Source organism: Nerophis ophidion, linkage group LG02 (assembly GCF_033978795.1).
Source record: "Nerophis ophidion isolate RoL-2023_Sa linkage group LG02, RoL_Noph_v1.0, whole genome shotgun sequence".
In the NCBI taxonomy this organism is placed as follows: domain Eukaryota; kingdom Metazoa; phylum Chordata; class Actinopteri; order Syngnathiformes; family Syngnathidae; genus Nerophis; species Nerophis ophidion.
The window spans coordinates 31,944,091-31,970,434 of NC_084612.1; the positions used below are offsets into that span (position 1 = coordinate 31,944,091).

General features: G+C 39.6%; 1 protein-coding gene across 2 annotated transcripts; it reads left to right on the forward strand.

The window, feature by feature from the left end:
• The first annotated feature begins 5,372 nt into the window (after positions 1-5,372).
• On the forward strand, positions 5,373-26,288 carry ripor1 (RHO family interacting cell polarization regulator 1). 2 transcript variants are annotated; one of them, XM_061881623.1, is made up of 17 exons: positions 5,373-5,531; positions 10,311-10,399; positions 10,494-10,627; positions 10,705-10,783; positions 10,890-10,913; positions 11,753-11,806; positions 11,904-12,053; positions 12,161-12,224; positions 12,303-12,346; positions 14,625-14,750; positions 14,896-15,044; positions 16,123-16,231; positions 19,182-19,745; positions 19,824-20,644; positions 24,887-24,977; positions 25,055-25,145; positions 25,215-26,288. In XM_061881623.1, exons 3-17 carry the CDS (start codon positions 10,536-10,538, stop codon positions 25,298-25,300), a joined length of 2,544 nt encoding a protein of 847 aa, XP_061737607.1. In that variant the 5' UTR covers positions 5,373-5,531; positions 10,311-10,399; positions 10,494-10,535; the 3' UTR covers positions 25,301-26,288. The 2 variants fall into 2 exon arrangements, with proteins under 2 accessions (XP_061737607.1, XP_061737616.1); XM_061881632.1 differs by having other exon boundaries at positions 10,335-10,399.
• The last annotated feature ends 56 nt before the right edge of the window (positions 26,289-26,344 follow it).

Here is a 26,344-nt window from a genome sequence, read left to right on the forward strand (position 1 = left end):
ATGTTGTCTGTTGCCATCTCCTGGTGAATGTTGGCTATAGCGTTATGGGGTTGCTTTTTGATAGGCCAACGATTTACGTGGTGTTGTGCACCTGACGGCAAGTGACTCTCGCCAGTACGCAAATGGCAGAACAAAGCTTACTCAAATAGTGAAAGGTAAGTGGTGGTGGTGTTGTTTTTTTAGTAACCAGCAAGCACAGTACAGTTAGTAGAACAACTGTGTTTTTATTACTGTGTATTTAATAGGTGCCGTCTGAAGTTCAACTATTTTATCTATATATATATATATAATAAAATAAATATATGTAGCTAGAAATCACTGAAAATCAAGTATTTCATACATATATATATATATATTTATACGAAATATATATGAAATACTCGCGTTGGTGGATTATACTCCTCCCCTCTTAACCACGCCCCCGCCCAAACCACGCCTCCGCCCCACCCCCGACCAAGAGAGCTTTACTCTGTCCTAGGCTGCCCACTAGCTGTTGGATAAAGTCTGGTCCCCGCGGATGAGCGAGAATCCGTCTAGACCGAAGTGTCCGATACATGCTCATTCATCTAGAACTCCGTAAAAGTCATCCATCTTATGCTCAACGCGAGCTGCGCAGCTCCATCTCTTCAATCAATCAATCAAACAATGTTTATTTATATAGCCTTAAATCCCTTAAGTGTCTCAAAGGGCTGCACAAGCCACATTGGCATCCTCGGTTCAGATCCCACATAAGGGGAAGGAAAAACTCACAACCCAGTGGGATGTCAATGTGAATGACTATGAGAAACCTTGGAGAGACTGGATGCAATGAACGTCACGTGGGTCTAGCATAATGTGAAAGTCCAGTCCATAGTGGATCTAACATAATAGTGAGAGTCCAGTCCATAGTGGGGCTAGCAGGAGACCATCCTGAGCGGAGACGGGTCAGCAGCGCAGAGATGTCCCCAACCAATGCACAGGCAAGCGGTCCAACCCGGGTCATGACTCCGGACAGCCAGCACTTCATCCATGGCCACTGGACCTGCCCCCCCCCCCCCTTCCACAAGGGAGTGGGGGGTAGAGTAGATAATAAAAGAAACGGCAGATCAACTGGTCAAAAAGGGGAACTATTTAAAGGCTAGAGTATCCAAATAAGTTTTAAGATGTGACTTAAATACTTCTACTGAGGTATCATCTCTAACTGTTACCGGGAGGAAATTCCATAGTACTGGAGCCCGAATAGAAAATGCTCTATAGCCCGCAAACTTTTTGGGGGCTCTGGGAATCACTAATAGGCCAGAGTTCTTTGAATGCAGATTTCTTGTTGGGACATATGGTACAATACAACTGTCAAGATAGGATGGAGCTAGACCATGTAGTATTTTATATGTAAGTAGTAAAACCCAAAAGTCTCATCTTAAGTGCACAGGAAACCAGTGCAGGTGGCACATTTTGTACCAACTGTAATCTTTTAATGCTAGACATAGCGAGACCCGAAAATAATACGTTGCAGTAATCAAGACGAGACGTAACGAACACATGAATAATGATCTCAGCGTTACTAGTGGACAAAATGGAAAGCATTTTAGCGATATTACGGAGATAAAACAAGGCCGTTTTAGTAACACTCTTAATGTGTGACTCAAACGAGAGAGTTGGGTCGAAAATACAACCAAGATTCTTTAGCGAGTCGCCTTCTGTAATTGTTTAGTTGTTAAATGTTAAAGTATTATTAAATAGGTGTCGTGTCTAGCAGGACCGATAATCAGCATTTCTGTTTTCTTGGCGTTGAGTTGCAAAAAGTTAGCGGACATCCATTGTTTAATTTAATTAAGACACGCCTCCAGCTGACTACAATCCGGCGTGTTGGTGAGCTTTAGGAGCATGTATAGTTGGGTGTCATCAGCATAACAGTGAAAGCTAACACCGTATTTGCGTATGATGTCATGAAGATGCTGAAGAGTGCAGGGCCAAGAACTGAACCCTGGGGAACTCCACACGTTACCTTAACATAGTCCGAGGTCACATTGTTATGGGAGACGCACTGCATCCTATCAGTAAGATAAGAGTTAAACCAAGACAGGGCTAAGTCTGACATACCAATTCGTGTTTTGATACGCTGTAATAAAATAGTATGATTGACAGAATCGAAAGCAGCGCTAAGATCAATAAACAGCAACATAGATGACGCATCAGAATCCATCGTTAGCAATAGATCATTAGTCATTTTTGCGAAGGCTGTCTCCGTAGAGTGATTTGCCCTGATACTGGATTAAAAGGGTTCACAGAGATTGTTGGATGCTTAGTGTTCATTTCGCTGCTGTGCAACAATTTTTTCGAGGATTTAAAAAAAAAACGGAAGGTGGGACACCGGCCGGTAGTTTACCATGAGGTCAGGATCCTTCACATTTCCTCCACTCGCTTTGCGCTAAGTTTCCTGTGCTTTTATAGACATTAGTTTTGATTGATACTGTCAAATATGTAATATTATTAAACAATATATGGTGGCCTTTTCTGTTCTATATAACTGCACTGTATTGTTAATGGTATGTTATTTGGCAAAATAACTTTGTCTGTAATTTGTGTTTTTCCCCAAAATGTTTATGTTGTGCAATTGTACTCTAAACATATGAATACTTTCAACCCCTATTTGCGATTCATGTTTGCAGGTTTCTTAAATTTTTTCTTAAGTTGTGAGAAACCCCACACATATATATGTGCTATGTCTTCATGATAAAAGGCGGGTTTTTTTCGCAGCAAATCCATGACAATAAAGCATAAAATGCGAAACATAATAATACAGCATACATATGGTCTGCATCAATCATATTTTATTATCATTCATTAGTTGCAAGTTCCTTTCCATTTGAAAATGTAAAAGAGCCGTATGTTAGAATTTCATGTCAAGTGATCATTATATAATCTTGATATGTCAAAAGGCATTTATAAATCCTGTTTTTTTTAATACCTCTATAACTGACAAATGTATATCAGTCGGAATAAGCTCATTTCAAAATTAGATTCACAGCCCCGAAATATTGTTATTGTTTTAATTTTGGTGTCGTTTGACCATTTAGAAAGTCAGTGAGTGTGTCACATCCTGGTTGCCAGTTACGCACCGCCTTCGTCAAGCTACTGCCACTGGTATAGTTACTAAACATGTCAGGCCTTAGTAAATCTAAAAGGCGTCGTTACGATTCTCAACTTATTCATGACAAAGCCAGGAACAAAAAGAGGATTTGTGTCAGTGATGCCTTTGAAAGATGGAGACGATTGAAGTGAAGGCGGAGAATAATTTCTCATCCGAAACCAAATTTGCTAATTTCCTCCTTGATAGGTAAGTCAAGTATTTATGTTTTATTATTACTTGTAATAGATGGAAATAGACATTTCATATGTAAACTAAATTGTCCAATACAGTATATGATCTTGTCTATCAAAGCTAGTATGTTTGTGAAATGGTAGCATACGTATAGCCCAGTACATATAGGCTAATGCGGGAAATATATGTATGTCGTTGTGTAAGCAAACTGACTGGGCAAAATTTATTTTTGACAAATAAAACCATTGTGGATATGGGTAGTGCCTATTCTCAATATGCTGATAGGCAGAGGAAATGGGTTCCAACATTAGCACGGATGGAGACAGCCAAATCACAAAATAATTCCTCATTCGTGTTTGCATATTGTGGACTCCATGTACCAAGTTATATGGTAATCTGAAATGTTTGAAACAGTAGCCTACAGGCATACATTGGTGAAATGGCTCCGCTTTAGTTTTGGGCGTACATTAGGCTGATAGTACTGAAAATAACCATGTGATTACCATTTGTTGTGATATTGTATGCAAGCATGACATACTTCTTCCTGAAAATAGCCCAATTTCTGTTTAAAATGTGTTGGTTAGAGATTTGTTATTGACAAAACGCTTGTATATTTGGCTATTATGGTTCCAGCACCTCAACCCCTTGTAAGAGGCAATGGAAGTTCAAAGTTCCTTGGAGTAGCCCAGTGGATGGACAGCGGACCCGACTTAAACAAGTTGAAAAAAATTATTCGGGTGTTACCATTTAGTGGTCAATTGTACGGAACATGTACTGAACTGTGCAATCTACTAATAAAAGTTTCAATCAATCAAGTTGATCGAGCTGGATTTGACTGCTTATCTGGCAACCTCAGTCAGGGAGATGGGGAGGGGACTAGAAAATTTTGACCGTGATTACAGTTCCATTTCTGGCCATATTCATACATATGGCTCCTTTAACATGTGTTTGGTTTATATTCATCCATAATCATCATTTTGCCCTGGGCCTTGGAGGGTCTCGGAAAGTATCCCCCACCCGCAAATAGAGGGGATCTACTTAATTACCTGAAAAATAAATAAGGGACGTCTTGTTTGTAGGGCCAGTGGACCAGATTGTCTTGAATACTACAGTCCTTTTCGAATAGTGGAGCGGCCCCTATGGAAGGTCAAATGCCAGTGTGGCGTGTGTGAACATGGTTTATCAGTATCATGCTTTGAACCACGCTTTACAAAGCTGTGTACTGCAAAACGTGCTCATTGTAACCGTGCATAAATTATGACTTCCTCATCTTGATGAAAAAAAATCAGCACAAATTGTTTAGATTTTTGTTTTGTAGGTTCAAGTTTATATATTGTGCTCCTGAGTTAATGTTGTTGATCATTTTGAGTACATGATCATTTATTGAGCTTATTATATTATATTTGTCGATATTAAAAGGTTCAATCCGGTCAAATTTTTTTTAATAGTTTAAATAACTATATTCATTTTATTACAGAAAAAAATATATTTTCTGCTACAGGCTAATAACAATGTTGATAAAGTTATTGTTGTAAAGTAATATATATTTATTTATTTAATGTTAAAAATTATACGATGTCATGCAGAGATGTATTTAAAACAATTTCATAGAAAAAATATACAATTTATAGTCACGCTTGAGAGTGTGTACACACTCAACCGTGACTATAAATAGTATATCAAACATTTCAGTGCGCTCTGAAATGTTTAATCTTCAATATTTTTTACACTACTTGACTCATTCATGTTTTCGAGTAAAAAGAACACATTATCAATAATAATTTTTCCTGGGGGAAATAATAATTAACATATTTTTTCCAGTTAGGGGTTGCCACAGAGAGACAATGGCATTGTGATTCGACATAACTAACATTATGATATAAATCCGCATGAATTGCAAATTAAACATTGTGTGTATTTGGAATAGTCTTAACATACACAAAAAACAACGTTACCTTTTAGTTGTATTAGCACATAGCAAATAGTTTTTGAACATAATGCCAAGTGTGTACATTTGCAATCCAACTTTTGACTCACATGAGGGGCTTTTATTGTGGAACTGACTAACCGGAAGTCGTCTATTGGTGACCGCTCCACTGTATGGCCACAAAAAACTGCGAAATCGAGGAGAAAGACAGCGCCCCGAAGAAGTCTAGCGAACTGTGTGGAGCATCGTGTTGGTCATGGGATTTTTGCTCAAGTCTCCGGTGTGTCGGACTTCCAAAGAGAGGTGAGAGCTTGTTTAATCGACCAAGGTCACAAGAAGGTAGTTTTTAAGATCTCTCTTACTATTGGCGACGCTAAATTAGCTTTGCTGGGATGTAGTCCGCTTGATATCCGCCAGCTCGTCGTCATTGTATCTTGCTTTTCTCCTTTTTGGGGGCTCCCTCGCCAGCGGTGTTTATGTTTGTAATGAACTAGCCAGTCGACTTTATGATCCATATTGTCTATAATTGGTGGTTAGTTGTGAACTCCGTAGAATCTCGGCTGGATTTTACATTTGGCTCCCAAGTTTTGCTGTTGAAGCTCCATCCAAGTGAAGCGGCCCCGGCTGTGATGCGACTGTTTATCCCACTAAATGGCCTTCTGCCGCCGGGTTAGCTAATCCACTAATCTGGAAACGTAGCGGTTGTGTTTTTATTGTGACTACTACCAGTGACGTGTGGTGAACTATACACCAGGTGAGGCATACATACTTTTGGTGGGTTTTTTTCTTATTTATGTTTAACTTAAATTCATATGTGCAGCTCTAATCATTGTTGATTTAGGCTGCACATTAGAGTAACGGGGAAAAAGAGGGAGTTATTCGCTTTCATAAAAACGTTATCATAATGATATTATGATATGAGAAATGGATCCAAAAAGTATTTCATTAAGTTGTTATGAAATACTTTTTGGTCCCATTTTCTTTTAACAAAATAAATCAAGTATTGTGAGTGTATTTTACCTTTCTGTGTTTGTATCTGAAGCAATAGCTATCCTCCGTGAAAACGTACTTTGTATGATCGCATTCATTTTGTCTCAAAATCCAGTTTAGAGGAGTATTTAATCTAGGATACAATATATAATCCTCCATATTGGCAGACATATTCATTTAATTCAATTTCATTCAAAGCATCTGACAAAAAAACACCCACAAACACTGGTTTACTCTAATAAAAATGCCATGTTTGTTATAACTACAGTTTAAAAAAAGGCTGGCTTCCGCTGGAGAGACATGTGTCTTCTACCGTTAGCGCCCCCACTTCTCCCAGTGTGGCGAGTCAGAATACTGCTTAGGCATTGAACTGCAAGTTGACAATATATCACCCCCTACCTTGAGGCAGAGGTACTTGCTGCCTCATGGCCTGCCTTTTCCCACACGCCCCCTTGCACGCACATGCTCAATACACTTCTCGTCTGCCGTGGTATTTTCATCAGGGATTTCCGTGATTTTGACCATGAAAATTATCAAAATATACAGGAGCCACACCAAAATCACACAGAAAACATACACCAAAATATAAATATTCATTCAAACTTATTTTATTTTATTACTTTGTGTCCAGCGATCCCGAAGGGAATAAGCGGTAGAAAGTGGATGGTTGGGTGGGTTTTTAAACATCTCATGGTTAAGCCTTTTACCCCGCCTGGTTGCAAGGTGAGGCACTGCCTCACTTGCCTCCCCTGACAGCACGTAACTGACTACTACCCTTCATCGCGTCTTATTTCTCCAAAACACACCCCAACTGCTGCAGCATACATTTTAGTCAAGTCGTGTAATGAAAACAGTCAGTGTTATTGTTTGACTTGCCCTTCTAGGATGGTTACTAATAGAACGTTAACATTATGTGTGTTTTCAAATGAATTCATGTTTAACTGTTGGTCATAACAAATCCATCACTTAATGGTTCATGTTTTCCTTATGCTTGTCATTGCCTACTATCATTTATTTTATTAATTGATTATTTTGAAGAATGGTCCAGTGCAGTGGTTCTTAAACTTTTTTCACTAAGTATCACCTCAGAAAAACTTAGCTCTCTAAGTATCACCATAATGACCAACATTAAAATACAATCGTGGAATAGGCCAAAGTATTCATTAAAAACAAGGTAGAAGTTTTATTTAACAAGTGTGTATATATATATATATATATATATATATATATATATATATATATATATATATATATATATATATATATATATATATATATATATATACACACATACACTGTACAGTAATCTATTTATTCTGTACAGTAATCTATTTATTTATAGCTGCACCTTATTGCTTTTTTTTGTCCTGCACTACCATGAGCTAATGCAACGAAATTTCGTTCTTATTTGTACGGTAAAGTTCAAATTTGAATGACAATAAAAAGGAAGTCTAAAGTCTAAATATATTTAATCTTTTTATCACTGTAACATAACACACTGTTTAAACAGTGACACTATGTTTGAATATAGGAAAATAAAACACTGTACTTAAAGGGGCCCTTTTATGCAAAATTAAGTTTTCTTCTTTTCTTTTTTATTTGTACCTGTATTTGTGGGCTGGTTTGAAATTTTGAATCCAATATTTGAGGCATTACGGAGATATTTGTAAGATATTCTTGCCTTTCTTCCTACTTCCGCCAGATGACTCGTTTTGAATTTGCTCCTTTTGGGAAGTTATGCCACATGTGACGTCAGCGGATATTTCCATACATAGCCATTGCAGTTCAACCAGTTCAACGTTGTTATCAATAAGGTCCTTCTTTTTCTCTATCCTCTTGATGTGGGGCAGACTGTCTTGTGCATGGATATGCATTTTCCACTATATCCATTTGTAATTCAAAGTAGCGTATAGTTCTAACTTATATTTGAAAGTAGACTCGATATGAAAGCGCTAAAAACTACATAAAAAGTGGGCGTGGAAAAGACGCAGTCAAAGTGGAGCCAGGTAAATCAGACCGCTGACAAAACAGCGTATCCTGAAGAGTCGATCAGAAAGCTGCTGGAAAATCTGTAAAACATCATCTATGCAACAGTTTCACAAAATAACCCCCATCACATGTTGTGTAGACCAGTGGTCCCCAACCTTTTGTATCCGCGGACCGGTCAACGCTTAATAATTTGTCCCGCGGTCCGGGCGGGGGGGATGTCCTTTTTTTTCTTTTTTTTTTTTTTCTTTGTCATGAAAAAGGGACGTTTTGGTCATGAAAAAGGGAGGTTTTTGTGGTTGGTGCACTAATTGTGAGTGTATATTGTGTTTTTTATGTTGATTTAATAAAAAAAATAAAAAAATAAAAAAATAAAAAAATATATATATATATATATATATATATATATATATATATTTTTTTTTTTTTTTTAAATAAAAATTAATACAAAATTATTCTGCGGTCCGGTACCAATCGGGCCACGGCGCGGCCCGGTGGTTGGGGACCACTGGTGTAGACCACAAGGAAATTTTTTAAATGTAGAAAAAAAAATCATAATATGCCCCCTTTAAAATACAGTCGTGTAGTAGGCCCAAGTATTAATTAAAGATAAAGCAAAATATTAACATTTAATATTTTGACCACTGTAACATTTCACACAGTTGGAACAGTAACGCTGTGCTTGGATATAGGAAAATAAAATGAAAATAAAGAATCAAATGTAGCGTACCACTAGATGGAGCCTGCATACCACTACTGGTACACCTACCACAGTTTGAGAATCATTAGTCCAGTATATACACAGTACATAGGTCATAGGTCAGTTAAATACTACAGGAACTGTAAAGTTTGTTGTCAGTGACCCTTTCGATTGTTTATTGACACATCCGGTTGTGTGTTTTCTAACATGAAATGTGTGGTTTATGTGTGTGAATAAGTAGCACAACACATTATGTGGCTTGTGCATGAAATACTTTTTTTGGAAAGAAAACTCCAGTCTTGTGAGGTGCTTTCAAACAGTGTCGTCTTTGTTTGCTCCCCTCGCTAGGAGAGGATTAATGCAGCTAATGATCTCTAATGTAGGGAAAGGGATAAAAGCTCATCGAAATGAAAGGAAAACCCATAGTTAGCTGTTGAATGTGTGTGTGTGTGTGTGCGTGCTAGTACATGTTGTTTCGGAGAATATGTGCGTGTTCCTTCACAAAGTCTCTTGTTTCATTGACTTACATCATCCAGTTGCACTTTTGTATGAAATGTGACCAGTTTCACTGTATAGCACCTCTTCTCTCCCCCTGCAACCTTCTGTTAATCCTCACAGTATGTCACCTAGATTAGCCCTTGGCCATTGAGGGACACCCACCCGTACCCCGCGTCATCACTCTGTGACAGTGTAACACATAAAGGCAGCATAATGATCAAATGATTAATGTATGTGTTTTGGACAAGTACAAGTTGATGTATTTTTTTAAAAATAGATGAAATTTGGGCCATTTGTTTGTGTAAAAAAATGCAAAACAGCTTCCCATCCTTTGTTAATTCACAGATTCCATGTCTTAATAAGGGGTTTGGCTCTTACATGACAGATTTAAGTTGGTTTAAAACCATAATCTCTTTTGTGACTAGCTTAGCACAGGCACGACCCTCCTCCTATGGTCACCCTGATCACGCGAATCTCAACATTTTTTTTCGAAAAGCAGCCATTATTTTACACACTCGCCCACGTCGCAGGGATTGCTTTATATTCTTGGGCCAAGCGTCTTTGTAGAATATCCTGTATGGAGGCCACTATGAGACTTCCTGCTCTTTGCAGGGAAGTGGGGGCGAAAAGATGGGGGGAGTGGTGGCAGGAGCAAAGAAAAAGGAAGACATGCTTAAGCGTGGTGACTGCTGTGGTCGTAGCTATAGAGAGCATCATGCTGTGACTCAGACACTTAAAATATTTACCCAGAGTGGACGTGAAATAGATTTCTGTCCTCTATCGCCTCCTTTCCATCTGTCATTATGAAGATTGTTAAAAAATGGCCGGGTGGGAGGAATATCCCTGTCCGGTACAGTGAAGCATGAGTGGGAAAAGGCCTCTCATCTGTCTTTTGGGCACAATTACAGGACATGTCCTTTGGTTTATTAAAGCCCCAGTGCTCCATTTGGCCCTGCCAGCATGCTCCAGTAGTGACGGGATCCCCCCCAGTCATCAGGTACCTCCATCTCGCTTCCTCCAGCCTGCTTTCTTTATGATTGTCTCGTCGCAGAAATTAAATTTTGTCACTGTGCGGCTCTCCGCCTCCCCAGCACTGTTTGATCCAAGAGAAACGTGCCTTGTAAGGAAGCAGGATGTTCACAGGCTCCACCAAGCTGCCCCCTGCCAAAACCCCGCAGCCTGAGCGGCTGGACGAGGTCTACGCCGCCTTACGTCGGGGCTTACAGTGAGTTGACAATCAACGTGGGTGCCTGCCAGGTGGAAAATCATTAAAAGTGAAACATTGCATTTTGTTGTTGTTAGGTCATACTTACAGGTCCACCAGCTGGAGCTGGACAGTCTGGGCCAGCAGATCAGAGAAAACAAGAGAAATGGTCGACTGGTGAGAGACGGTCTATTCAAAAACTGTTCTCACTGGTATTGAGCAGTGCCAGTCGGGATGCAAATTGGACTCTTTATGTTGCTAAATGTTTTATTTTCTTCCGCAGGGCTCTTTGTATGAGCAGGATAAGGTGAGTTTCACTCACATCTGTCGTATACACTCACTGGTGACCACAATAGGGACAGCTTTACAATCCAAAATACTGCATTTGTAAAGGTACAACAGGTGTTTGTTTAACAATAATGTTTACTTTTATGTTGTAGCTTGCAGTAGAAGTAATAAACTGCACTACATGGCATTGAAAAGCGGGGTTGTTATCTTTCCATGTTGCAAATTAGCAGTGTGGCAGTGCAATTCTATACAATTACAAAAAACAAAAACACAATTAAAATTGCACGCTGTAGAGCCCAGACCCTCGTCATTTGACAGAAATCTTGATGTTAGGCTATATTTTCCTGACGTTTCCACACCGCAAGTTTTTCTTTAAGATTTTTCCAAATTGATCCGATGGCCAGAAGGGGTATTGCTCCTTAAGCAATTATATTTTTTCTGATCTGCACAATATTATGTATGTCTGTACTTTTTTTTTTTAAATTACCCAACAGTGTTACCTATTGGTGTGGCATTATTAATTCTGGAAAGGTATAATGTTTGATACACATTTCGAATTGTTTTTTAAGTTCTGGTAGATGAATGAGTGTACAGTATATGCAGATAACTCTGTGACAAGTATTACTTCAACCGGCGTCGTGTTGGGCTCGTGATTATTATTCTCACATATCTCATAAATATTATAACACAAGTATTCTCACAATTTAAAGCATAAGAAAAATCTGTGATAGCATGTACCTCAAATTACTCATAAGTTGAGGTACCACTATATATATACTCAGAGTCTCGGACACACGTATAAACTGTATTAAACAACAATACATATAAGCTTGACTAATTTGGCCTATTTTATTTTAGCAAGTGAAAGCCATAGAGAGATTCATGCGTCGCTTGGAATTCCACCTCAGCAAGGTATCTTTTTTAAAATGATCAATCAGCTAATAACCGTTATTTACAGTTCAGTAATTGATTATATAAAGTTATGTGAAACCTCTTGTCTCTCTCGTAGGTAGAGGAGCTGTACGATGCTTACTGCATACAGCGCCGACTTCGAGATGGCGCCAGTAAAATGGTGGCAGCCTTTAACTCCGCCAGTGGGAGTAAGGAGGCCAGGGAGAGCCTGAGTGAGGCAAACAAAGGCTTCAGGGAATGTACAGAGGTAAGAGGCTGAACCAGAGTCGACACGTTGGCTTCAATTTTTTGTTATTACCTTGACATCAGTGAGATGATGCAGGAGTTGATACTAATATCTTGATGTCTGTGCAGCGCATGTGCTCCTTAGAGAGTGAACTGGAAGGCCACATGGGAGAGTTTCATGTCAAGATGAAGGGTGCGTCACTTTTTTTTACACTCATCACTTTCTCTTCCCCTTTCTTCTCAACTCACCATGTCTTATTCATGTTTACAGGCCTTGCCGGCTTCGCCAGGCTATGTGCTGGTGACCAGTATGAGGTGACATAAACACAAATGCAGGCAAAAGTCCACACAAACACTTTTTTAAGGGGTTCCTAAAATGATATTTTACTTTTGTGACTTTTTAATGTTGCTACAATGTTGGATATTTGCGTTTAAAAAATGCCAACGCAACAAATTATAAGATTCATGCTTTTTGGGTAGGAGCTACCTGGACATAAGTACAGTGGGAGGAGCTCCTCCTCCTAATGTCGATAAAATAAATACTTCCATGTTTATTTGCTTTTACGATTAGCTGCTAAACTACGATGGAAAAAGACGGTGACATTACAACTTGGTTTGAGAAACACAAGAGTAGGTATGACAAAGTACAAAACCCAAAACCAGTGAAGTTGGCAGGTTGTGTAAATCGTGATTAAAAACAGAATCAACTCCTTAAAAATCAAATCCTTAAAAACAAATCCTTTTCAACCTATGTTAGATGGAATGGACTGCAAAGACAAGATAATTAAAGTTTGAACTGGAAAACTTTGTTATTTGTTGCAAATAATAGCTCCTTTTAAATTTGATGTCTGCAACATGTTTCAAAAAAGCTAGCATAAGTGGCAAAAAAGACTGAGAAAGTTGAGGAATGCTCATCAAACACTTATTTGGAACATCCCACAGGTGAATAGGCTTTTTGGGAACGGGTGGGTGTCATAATTGGGTATAAAAGCAGCTTCCATGAAATGTGCAGTCATTCACAAACAAAGATGGGGGGAGGGTCCCCGCTTTGTAAACAAATGCGTGAGAAAATTGTCCAACAGTTTAAGAACAACATTTCTCAACAATCTATTGCAAGGAATTTAGGGATTTCACAATCTGCGGTCCGTAATATCATCAAAAGGTTTAGAGTATCTGGAGAAATCACTGCACGTAAGTGGCTAAGTGCGTGACCTTGACCCCTCAGGCAGTACTGCATCAAAAACCGACATTAGTGTGCAAAGGATATCACCACATGGGCTCAGGAACACTTCAGAAAACCACTCTCAGTAACTACATTTCGTCTCTACATCTGTAAGTGCAAGTTAAAACTCCACTATGCTAAGCCAAAGCCATTTATCAACAACACCCAGAAACGCCGCCGGCTTCGCTGGGCCCAAGCTTATCTAAGACGGACTGATGCAAAGTTGAAAAGTGTTCTGTGATCTGACGAGTCCACATTTCAAATTGTTTTTGGAGAATCTGGATGTCGTGTCCTCCGGAACAAAGAGGAAAATAACCATCTGGACTGTTATAGGCACAAAGTTCAAAAGCCAGGATCTGTGATGATATGGGGGTGTGTTAGTGCCCAAGGCATGGTTAACTTACACATCTGTGATGGTGCATTTAATGCTGAAAGGTACATACAGGTTTTGGAGCAACATATGTTGCCATCCAAGCAACGTTCTCATTGTTACAACAGCGTGGCTTTGTAGTAAAAGAGTGCGGGTACTAGACTGGCCAGCCTGTAGTCCAGACCTTTCTCCCATTGAAAATGTGTGGCGCATTATGAAGCGTAAAATACGACAACGGAGACCCCGGACTGTCGAACAACTTAAGCTGTACATCAAGCAAGAATGGGAAAGAATTACACCTGAAAAGTTTCAAAAATTGGTCTCATCAGTTCCCAAAGTTTACTGAGGGTTGTTAAAAGGAAAGGCCATGTAACACAGTGGTTAAAATTCCCGTGCCAGCTTTTTTTGCAATGTCTTGCCGCAATTAAATTCTAAGTTAATGATTATTTGCACAAAAAAAAAATTACGTTTCCGAGTTTGAACATTAAGTATCTTGTCTTTGCAGTGTATTCAATTGAATATAAGTAGAAAAGGATTTGAAAATCATTGTATTCTGTTTTTATTTACGAATTACACAATGTGCCAACTTCACCACTGGTTTTGGGTTTTGTACATTATGCAGGCATATGCAGAAAGTGGGTTATAAAAGTGACAGTAAAGCAATATTTACGCAAAATCTGCATCAAACATATCCAATACATATTATTTAGACCACAGGTAAGTGTTTTAAATGTATATTAAAATCATCATTGGTTCATATTAAAAAAAAAAAAACAGCAACTATTAGACACGTTATTTTAAAAATGCATGTGGAAATTATAAATTTTAACCCCAGAAAATTACTGTAATACATTTATTGTCATCAATTTAATTGACCAGATAGTTGTCGTTTTTTACCAATTGAAGGGGTTTGAAGTCTATAATGTTGAGCTATTTATATTTAATGTTCCAAATATTTTGTATAACGGGAAGCATTATATTCATATCCACTCACTGTCTAGGTGCTAATGCGCTATGGGCGGCAACGCTGGAGGCTCCGGGGCCGCGTCGAAGTCAGCAACAAGCAAATATGGGACAGTGAAGAGTACATTTTTCTGCCTCTTGTCACAGAACTCCTGTCCATTAAGGTAAGCACTGAATGAGTGTCTTACTCGATGTTCACCTCCACCAAGGAGGTGTGGTTTCATCGATTCATTCTACAGTACCCTGATAAATGAATTTTGATTCAGGTAGGAATTGTTCCAAGGATATTCTAAGTCTTACTTTTTTCAGGTGACGGAGCTGAAGAGTTTGGCCAACCACGTGGTGGTGGGCAGCGTGTCCTGTGAAATGCTCGACCTGTTCTGCCCCCTCCCGCAGACCCTTGCTGTGGATATCAATGACCTAGGAACAGTGAAGCTCAACTTGGAGGTGACTTGGAGGTATGGAAACATGTAGCAATACACCTTCTTTGCAGCAGTCCTCCAAATGTCCCTGTTATAAAAAATAAAACACTTTTCGTACACTGCACCTGAAACACTAAATTCAATAATAGAAATTGAATTACTTAAGGAGATGAATATAAGTATTTGCCCAACTGGTCATGGACTATCACTAGGTTAGTCCAATCACTGCTACTAATATTCAGCCAGATACTAATAGATATTTAATGGTAAGTACTTTTTCTTTCATATTTTTGTAATAAATGAATGTTGGTTTGGGTCCATTGATTAGGGGAATCACATTTCTAATTTTGGCCTTAAGCTAACACGTTTGGGATAGCTTTCTCTAAAACTTACAGACTATATGAAGACAAAGCTGAAGGAGCCACTGCCCATTTAATTCATTTAATAGTAATGTCTCCTTGCACTGTTAATATACTATAGCATAGTAGGGCTGCTACAATCATTTGACATCATTGACTAAATAAATAATATACAAAAGGTTTTTGTTGTTTTTTGATTAAAAGCCAGATATGTTCATGTTTGCATTTTTTTGCTTTAAGTAAATAACTGCAGCTAAATAAACCGGAACAATACTGGATACAAATATTTGTGTACTGAATTTCATGTTTACAGGACATTTTGCACTTAATTCTGTTGATATATTTTTCACTGTGGTTATTTACTTTGTGTGATAAAGTAAAACCATTATATTTTCAGTGACTGTTTATTATGTTACAAATTAATTTACTACAATGAGTTCAAATCAAGTTGTCAAACTCAATAATGTACAGCAGATTACAGGCAATAATTGTTTGAGTAGTCGACTAACCGAAAAAATAATTGCTGACGAGTCGATTATTGAAAGAATCGTTTGTTGCAACCTTATTGCATAGCAGGCCATTTTGTGTTCATTTGCCTTAAAAACTAACTTTATGCACATATTCCTAGATCCTTTGCTGAGTTACTAAAATGTGTATTAGAGGGAGATTCCTTGTATAATATTCTTTATTCAACTGATATAACTTAGTTTGTTACTTTGTTTATATACCTAATTTTTTTATTTATCTCATTCCAGTCCATTTGATAAGGACGACCAGACATCATCCAGCAGTACAGTTTCCAAACGTCTTCTGTCCAATCAGAGCCCTCCAGACACGCCCTCAATGCGGGAGCAAGTGTTTTATGTGAGTCCACAGGCAACATTTTCTATTTAACCTGTATGTTTACTCACTGGTCCCTTCATTTGGTACACACAATGTGATCCACACTGTGGAGCTCGGCGTTTAACACAGAGGTGAATAAACCTTTGAGAAATTCCATCAATGCGTTGAAACGACACAACTGTCAAGGTGTATGCAATAAAGTGGCCAGTGAGTTTATCCAGTAATGTGTTTGCCTCACTCACGGCTTGCTATTACTTTCATTTCACTGGCTTGTTCTGTTTCAGCTGCTCCCCAACTGCTTTGTGTGTAGCGGTAGCACTGATGTGTGTGAGGATAATGGCACAGGACTGTGTGTCCGGTCTTGTGGTTGTGGAAGTGGTGTGCCTAACGCGAGTAGTCCTGCGACGAATGATGGCGCTAGAAGGCGCTGTGACAGCAGCAGCATGTATGAGCGGAGCTGCGGCCCTTGTAGCTGTTTAATAGTGGTTGAGTAGCCGTCCAATATGATCCTCCTCTTCCTCACCACGCTGAAGAGCACACGTCACGAGGGCGCATCGCAGAACCGCCGGCTGACGGAGGTGGCCCATGAGAGCGGGACGGACGGGACGGCTTCCTTACCGTGCGAACTGAGCCGTGCGAGAGCACCATGCAGCCGTTTACAGTTGGTGTGTGGGAACTAGTTGTAGTGCACCTTGTTAGTTTGATAGTACTAGTAAGTGATTGACCCCTCTGAGTTGAATCATTCCCTGTTATAGCCACTAGGGGCGCTGTAATTTTTTTTTTTAGTTTGTATGCCACAGGTACATGTTGTCCGCAACAGTTGAGAAAATTATAAAGGAAGAAAATAATTTCTGACTAAGATGTCAGTTGATTGATTTTTTAAATATATTTTTCCACATTGGAACGCTTCCACAATTAAGATAATATTGCACATAATGTATAGTGTTACATTTGGGCTGTAAAATCAGTATCTTCAGCCTACGACGTTGTTACACATAGAAATAAGGAGGAAATGGCACAAATACTTGTAGCATTACATTGGACTTAGATAAATAGTTGTAGTTGTTATGGAACAGTACTCAATTGTATCCATTCAGTGGTTCTCATTTAAATAAGTAATAAAAGTTTCATTTGCTTGTAAACCGCAGTGCTACAACAGATTATTTTCCTGGTGGGTTCCACCTTTTTTTTCATACCTCCTGGCCAAAAATGTGTCCATTGTTCTCGATTTGTGCACTGCCTGAATAAATTGGTCTGACCTGAATCGCTGTGGCCGTGCGGGTTTCAAAGCACCCATTTGTTCCACGTCCCGCATGGAACACATCCATTGGACTTTACTTACACGTCATGACAATCATGTGCAACTTTGCAACCCGTTGGGCGCTTTGAGAACCATTGTGTTTATTCTTAGTTTCAACTTTTTGGAAAGCACCTTTATGGCTGATTTTAATTACCAACCAAAAAAATAGGTACACCTGCACAGTCTAGTGAGTGTGGAATAGGGTATCAACAATTCTGCTTTTGCAAAGATGATATGCTCAGTTTAAATTCTTATTTGCCCATGAAAAAGGTATGTGCCAATCGAGCCGATCTTAAAAAGAAATGTGATCGGATATGATTTATGTCTTTTAATGCTGATTACAAACATCGATCCATCTGACTGTCACTATTTATATTGGGTCCCCGGCTGACAAGTGGCCAATAGCTAATTATGTGTTTTCATACAGTGTGGAACTGCTCTCCTAAATTATTAATCACCTCCATTACAGTAAATAATCAGATTTTTCCAGTTTCCTAAGTATCATTATCAAGTATTACTATCACTGGAGGCTCAACATGTTACACACTGAGAGCAAGTCAGGAAGAGGCATGCTAATAGGTAAGGGACCTGCTCAGTTAGCTTTAAACAAAACCAACAGCAAGAAATAAGAAGTCCAGATGGAAGCGTGTTATTGCAAAAAGTGAAAAGGCATTGACAAGTAGGATTATCACGAGCCTGGACAGAGGATAATATAACAAAAACAGTTAATGTGTCAGTTTAGGGATTCACTACACGACATGTAAGGCTACAAATGGATCTATAAATTTCTGGTGTCGACACCAGAGGTAGTATCAATTTATAATCTATACAAGAATAATTGAAAAAAATTGTTTTATTTTGTCAATATTTTTGTTGTTTTGTTTATAAACTCCGGGAATAATTCCCTGGACACGGCAGGAATTTGAGGGAAAAACCTAAAAGATTTAAACGATTAATAGATAGTAAAAAAAATATACATTTGATAAGAGATCGCTATCGGCCGATCTCACTCACAGATGGTCGGAATCGGCAGCACAAAACCCTAACCAGAACATCCCTAATAAAAGTATTCACCTTCTTTCACTTTTACCCCATTTTGTAGTTACACTGAAGTCTTTGAATTAGTGTTTCCCTCAAAATGGTTGCATCCATAATGACAAAGTAGAACAAAAATTTTTGGAAATATTCTAAAATTAAACAGTAAAAATATCCCAGTAGGAGTATAAATGTTTACACTTAATTGACTTAAACATAAGTAGACTCAACCTAAGAATAATTATTGGAAACAAGTTGCACCAGAGTTAAATTTAATGTGTCATGGCTAAGGTGGTGAATACTCAGGCTAATGGGATATTTAAGTATTTTATTATTAATTTATTAATTAATGTTTCTTTATTGTCACAATGAAATATACAGTATGTGTAGGATTTAATGTGGTCTACATTTTAAATAAAATAGGCTCTAACATTAATGAAAAAGCACTTTTGGTCTGGTTGTTTCTGTGAAAGCAGATTTCTTGACGAAACTCTTGGATTGACTGTCATGAGGTTGTACAGGTGCACCTATTCTATTCTATTCTATTCTATTCTATTCTATTCTATTCTATTCTATAATGAAATGTCCAGTAAGTGTTTGTTCGTATGTCATCTCAACATCTTCTTTCCCCTTCAGTCTCTGCTGAAGCGACAAGGAGAGCTCGACAACGGCACAGTCTGGTCCAACTCCTCTGAATCCTCTGACGACTCCTCCAGCCCGGCGCTGGCCCATCACGCTCAGAGGCTGTCGGCCTCCAACATACCTCAAAGCAACGTCACCGCGCTACTGTCGCTCACGCCACACAAGTCCAGCGTGTCGACGCCGTCGCTTTCATCTAACCAGGGGGAAGACGAGGGCGAAGCTGGCGATGTTTTCTCTCCAAAAGATTCGGTGCACAACGGCCACCCGCAGACTTCCTGCACTGGGAGCCAAATCGACGCCACCGGTCAGGGATGTACTTTAACAGACAGACTGTCAGTCCAATCAGAGGTTCTGGAAACCTTGGAAGAACTAAGCTGCTCGTGTTCTGATGCTGACGTTTCCTCCACCGTCCCCGAGTCCATACAGAGGACGGAGGAATGTGGCAACATCCATGCTACCAATCCACCGGAGGACTCCATAGTCCACGCCAAAGCAGGAACTATCAAGGCTGAAGAACCAAGTCAGCCAGCTCTAAAACAGTCTGATGGAGCTCCAGCTGTAAGTTCATGCTTATGTTTGTTCACAACATCGCTATTTCACCTTGTGATGACGAGCAACGATTACTTATCTCCACAGGTCCCTTTTCCCACGTCTTCTAGTTTCACCCAGGAAGTGGAGACGGCTCTTGAGAGCTTTGACTTTCTCAACTGCTCTGACCTGGAGGATGAGGAGGAAGAAGTGGTGGAGCACCAAGAAGTGGTAAAGTACCAAGAAGTGGTAGAGCCCCAACAAGTGGTAGAGCCCCAACAAGTGGTAGAGCCCCAACAAGTGGTAGAGCCCCAACAAGTGGTAGAGCGCCAAGAAGTGGTAAAGCACCAAGAAGTGGTAGAGCACCAAGAAGTGGTAGAGCACCAAGAAGTGGTAAAGCACCAAGAAGTGGTAGAGCACCAAGAAGTGGTAGAGCACCAAGAAGTGGTAGAGCACCAAGAAGTGGTAGAGCACCAAGAAGTGGTAGAGCACCAAGAAGTGGTAGAGCACCAAGAAGTGGTAGAGCACCAAGAAGTGGTAGAGCACCAAGAAGTGGTAGAGCACCAAGAAGTGGTAGAGCACCAAGAAGTGGTAGAGCACCAAGAAGTGGTAGAGCACCAAGAAGTGGTAAAGCACCAAGAAGTGGTAGAGCACCAAGAAGTGGTAAAGCACCAAGAAGTGGTAGAGCACCAAGAAGTAGATACGGCTCTGGAAAGCTTTGACTTTTTCAAGTGCTCTGACCGGGAGGATGAGAAAGAAAAAGTGGTAGAGCACCAAGAAGAGTCTGAGAACCAAGAGGAAGACGAGCAGCAAAAGGAAAACAAAGAAGAAAAAGAAGCAGACGAGGAGCAGCATGAAGATGACAATATGGCTGAGCAAGAGAAGGCAGCAGAGGGGGAGAAGGACAAAGATAACTACTCTGGAGAAAGGTATGTGGACTGTATTCCACACAGTGGTGCAATGGAAAAAATCACTTATTTAGGTGCACCAGCACAGACTAATGAGCTCATGTACACAGAGCTGTCGAAGTGACGTCAACACAGACGTTACAATGTCATCAAAGCTCACCTTTAAGCTTTCACACACAGAAGCAACATTTCGGAATAAGGATAAAGTGATAGAAAAAAGTCACAAAAAATATAATAAATCTATAGATGGCAGCATAAGAAAATGTTCTGTACAAGTTTCATTTTTGCATCTCATAGTAGTGGTTTGATTGATTGAAACTTTTATTGGTAGATTGCACAGTACAGTACATATTCCGTACAATTTACCACTAAATGGTAACACCCCAATAAGTGTTTCAACTTGTTTAAGTTGGCCGAGGTCCACGTTAATCAATTCATGGTGCGTTCAAGGGCCCTCGATTAAAGTTACAGAGTTGACACTAGTCTTCAAAGTCAGGGAGACTTAACTCCCAGGAGATGTACTAATAATAATATAATAATAATATTAATGGTGTTTTATAATTTGCGTTACCCTCTGATGATACTATGTACGTATATCAGCAAAGCTTGACTTTAACTCTGTAGTAAAGGAAAATGTGACATATTTGTAATAGGGATGTAACCATATCAATCACGATATTTGGGCCACGGTACGATATTATCGTGGTATATGTCACAAAAAAAAGACTTTGTAAAAATGCCATAGTGTGTAAAATGAATGTTTAGGACAAAACACTTACTGTAATTGAACACAAACATACCGTATTTCCTTGAATTTCCGCAGGGCATATAGTATGCGCCTGCCTTGAATTACTGCCGGGTGAAACTCGCTTCGCAAAATAATTAGCGCATGCTTAGTATTACCGCCGGGTCAAACTCGTGACGTCACGAGTGACACTTGCCCTGTCATCATTTTCAAAATGGAGGAGGCTGATTTCAAAACCGATAATTTGAAATCGCATAAAGGGAAGAAGATTAAGAGCTATTCAGTAGGATTTAAGGTCCAAGCTTACATCACACTCAAATTTTTACTGCATGCCTTTGAAGAGGTTTTAAAATAATTAGCGCATGCTTACCTTTACCGCATGCCTTTGGTAAGCGCAGGAGTGAGAAGAGGTTTTAAATTAATTTGCGCCCCAGCGGCAATTCAAGGAAATACGGTAATACTCAAATGTTATAATCATAATCATACCTACAAATATGCATTTTTAAGTGCCAAGTATAGTGCAGCAACATCTACTGTTTCAAGCAAATATATTAAAAAACATAGTTGAGTGTCTTTGAAGTGAGAATGTAAACATCCAGTGTAACAAATGGAAAACGATAATGTACAGTTTTGTGTCTTTCAAGTTTCACTTTCTGAGAAGCAGTGTCCTCTGCAGTGGACATTTTTATATCAGTTTGGCAATTTAACTGTTGTTAATGCACAGTCCTCACAAATTGATGTTTAGCCTCGCTGGCTTCAAATATATTTTCCAGGTGATGGTTTATTAAGTAGCTTCTCATATTTCTCCAATTTCCCTTGGTGTGCCGTGTCGGCGCTCCCATCAAGCTTTTTTCCTCCCACGCGGTACACCACTACCGCTTCTGTGTCGGCTTGGAAAGGCTTGAGACGAAGGTGGCAGGCTTTGCTTTGCAGTATGCATACTTAATTACCTTCGCCAAAGAGGTTATGTTTTCTTTAGGGTTTGTTAGCAACAAAACTCAAATCGTCATGGACAGATATTGATTACATTTTCAGGAAATGTCTGGAAAAAAAACCCATCCATCCATCCATCCATCATCTTCCGCTTATCCGAGGTCGGGTCGCGGGGGCAGCAGCCTAAGCAGGGAAGCCCAGACTTCCCCATCTCCAGCCACTTCGTCTAGCTCTTCCCGGGGGATCCCGAGGCGTTCCCAGGCCAGCCGGGAGACATAGTCTTTCCAACGTGTCCTGGGTCTTCCCCGTGGCCTCCTACCAGCTGGACGTGCCCTAAACACATCCCTAGGGAGGCGTTCGGGTGGCATCCTGACCAGATGCCCGAACCACCTCATCTGGCTCCTCTCGATGTGGAGGAGCAGCGGCTTTACGTTGAGCTCCTCCTGGATGGCAGAGCTTCTCACCCTATCTCTAAGGGAGAGCCCCGCCACCCGGCGGAGGAAACTCATTTCGGCCGCTTGTACCCGTGATCAAGCAAAAAGACAAAAAAAACCCTTCTTATTTTATTTCATTTATTTATACTTGTACCAGACTCTAACTTAGTAACTAATTTCCATCTAGAGTCCTAAAGAGGAGGGTGAAAGTGCATGGTAAATACAGTGCAAGTTCAAACACTACTCAAACGCATCATCCAAATATCATACCTACATACATACACTTAATTATTTGCTTTTTACACATACATCATGTTCCTCCTCTTTTTTGAACTGATGTGCTCTGAAATGCTCTTTGTACGTTTTTATGTGTGTAGAAGTGCTGTTTGAGCACATTCAACAATAATGTGATGATTAATAACTGTGATAATTTTGGTTACAATAACCATGATATGAAATATTCAGACAGTTACATCCCTACTGTAGTAAGTATGCATAGTTATGTTTAAAAACAACATACCTTGTTATACCAGTTCCTCGCTAAATTGTGCTTTGAAATTTCGCTCTATCACAGATTTTTTTTTTTTTTAAACATGTATGTATTTTTGGCCTAAGTTAAGCATTTTCAAACATAAACATGGCTAAGTAAACTAAAAATATCAATACTCCAGTAGTATTGGCCACTCGGTGAGACCAAACCAACCAGAGCGTGCCCACTGATTGGCTCAGCCTTAGACAGCATTACAATATTGGATTAAAAGAGTGTAAAGGTGACTAAAGGGTGTTATTTGATGTCTAGAAGCCTAGACATTAATTTGCCACAGTTAGATGAGGGTGTACCCTGCCTACCGCCCGAATGCATTTTCACCCGCTGCAACCACGAAAGGGACAAGCGGTAGTAAATGGATGGATGGATAGGCCTACAGCTGATCAACAGCAATCAACCAGGATTTACTGTTTTTGTGGAATATTTTCTGATCAAGTTTCATAATGATCATGAGAAAATGTAAAGAATGTCAGCGATGAAGCTGAGCTACATTCATGTTATGACTGCTTTTAATATAAAATAACATTATTATTTGAGGGCAGCATGGTGGAAGAGGGGTTAGTGCGTCTGCCTCACAATACGAAGGTCCTGAGTAGTCAGGGTTCAATCCCGGGCTCGGGATCTTTCTGTGTGGAGTTTGCATGTTCTCCCCGTGACTGCGTGGGTTCCCTCCGGGTACTCCGGCTTCCTCCCACTTCCAAAGACATGCACCTGGGGATAGGTTGATGGGCAACACTAAAAAAAAAAATTGTCCCTAGTGTGTGAATGTGTGTGAATGTTGTCTCTCTATCTGTGTTGGCCCTGTGATGAGGTGGCGACTTGTCCGGGGTGTACACCGCCTTCCGCCCGATTTTAGCTGAGATAGGCTCCAGCACCCCCTGTAACCCCGAAAGGAATAAGCGATAGAAAATAGATGGATGGATTATTATTTGAAACAAAAAGGGAAATCCCAAATACATTTCCATATCAAACCATCCAAGTTCGTATATGAAACTTTGTTTGTTTCAAACAGGACTTCAACAATTAATTTTAATTAAAAAAACCAAAAACCTTTGTTTATATTCTGTTGCTTCGATTAATCGTTTGAGTCTAACTAATACAAATTTATAAAATCCTGATTCATTCGGGCATTAGTTTTTTAAAATGAATGTACAAATGTTAAAAGTGCAATTTCTCTATTGATGATGTGAATTCATTAAAAAAAAAAAATCAACAACAAAAAATGTTTAAACTATTTTCCGTGAAACACACATTAAGGCTATAAAGTGATAAACTTCATTATTTTAATAAACAAGTAATTTAAAGATAAGTTTGTTTGACAGCTGCAGCCGTAGTTTCCACAAATCTCTTAGCACTAGATTTACTGTATAATCCATCCATCCATTTCCTACCGCTTATTCCCTTTGGGGTCGCGGGGGCCACTGGTGCCTATCTCAGCTACAATCGGGCGGAAGGCGGGGTACACCCTGGACAAGTCGCCACCTCATCGCAGGGCCAACATAATTACAAATTGATGAAGCAGTGCCAGATAATGAGAAATAATAGGACTATTAAAAAAAATAAAAAGACTACTGTGAAACCAGCTTCCTCTTGTGTCCCTGCAGCGATGAAGAGGCAGGAAACGGCTTGGAGTTCCTTATGGAGGCGCCGGAGGGATTTAGAAACTCTGATGAAGATCGCATCTCTGAATCGCAGGTAAGCAGCTGTCTGATGAGCTAAGCCATTAGCTAACCAGTGAAGGCAGCGTTGGTACTGATATAAAATATTGTCAGGAGTCCAGTGTCGAAGAGGAGCAGGATTTGGCTCCGGTGCAACTGCCCGAGGAGGAGGAGCTTAATGAGGAAAAGGGAGGCGACCAACAAAGTGAGTGTGTTTGCTACATATAAATAACCACATTGGCAACAACTTTTTTAAATGTTTTTTTTTTCTCAGCATTTATAGCAGAGGAGAGGTCACAAGATGTTCAGGATGAGCAGCGTCCTCCTACTCCGAGCAACTTGGCCACCACTGTGTTCTAAGGACACCCAGTGTGGAACCACCACTGAGTTCTAAGGGCACGCAGTGTGGAACCACAGTCCAAACATTTCCACTCTTGTCTAATGTGCTCATTGCCAAGTCGCACTCACTCGACAAACAAGCTCTCGTTCGTGCAGAGTTTGTGCACATGTCCGCCTTGTCCCGTGTCTTTCAACGACATTGTGTTGCCTGCATTAATACCACTTTTGTTTGAAGTAATCCATTGAGAGCAGGCTTGGTTTAATTTGTTCCATTTATTTAAGTGATCAAACAGTGCTGTAGAGGATGTGTTTCCTTACTTACTCTGCATCCAATCAGTCACTGGGGTAAACAAAGAAAGGCGTTCCAAGCTTCTAAACTTGCAGTATTGATGGACTGGGGGAAGTTTGCCAGCAAGCCAAGCTCTTGGGATGAACTCCAAGAGCATGTGATGTTTGTCTTTGCTACAGAGCTGTGTAGCGCTAATGTATTCCACTTGTGTGACAACGTGTCTTTTAAGCTACACCAGGACTTAAGCTGCCTTACGACCACACCTTTTTAGGGATTTATTTTACACGGTTGCAGGATTGGAGTTGATATTAATGCAATTAGTGGTGTAAAGGTATATTTAAACCTGCATGTGTAGACGCCTCACACTGCCAGCATGTCCGCTGTAAAAGGCTTATCTGTAAAAAAAAATATATATATATGTATATATATTTTGGTCCAAGCGAGGTCTCTACAAGAGTAGCCTCGGGGACGTTGTGGTTCAGCAGTAAATTGCTTTGTCGTCGTACAAAAAGCCTCTTTATTCAGAAAGTGCCTCGAGTGACGGCGGATATAAGGTTGTAAAAAGAAAAAAAAAAACGCAAAAAGTTTGTTTATTTTGAAATTACTTTTAGGATTGTTCACCATAAGAGATATTTACTGTTTCATATAAAGAATTGTATATGTCCTGAAATGTTTATGTTCAGAAATGTTCAAACTTTATAAAGTTTTCTTTTAAATGAACATCGCGTTCTGGTCTTTTTGAATAACATCGAATTGGATAAAATCTTTTAACTAAG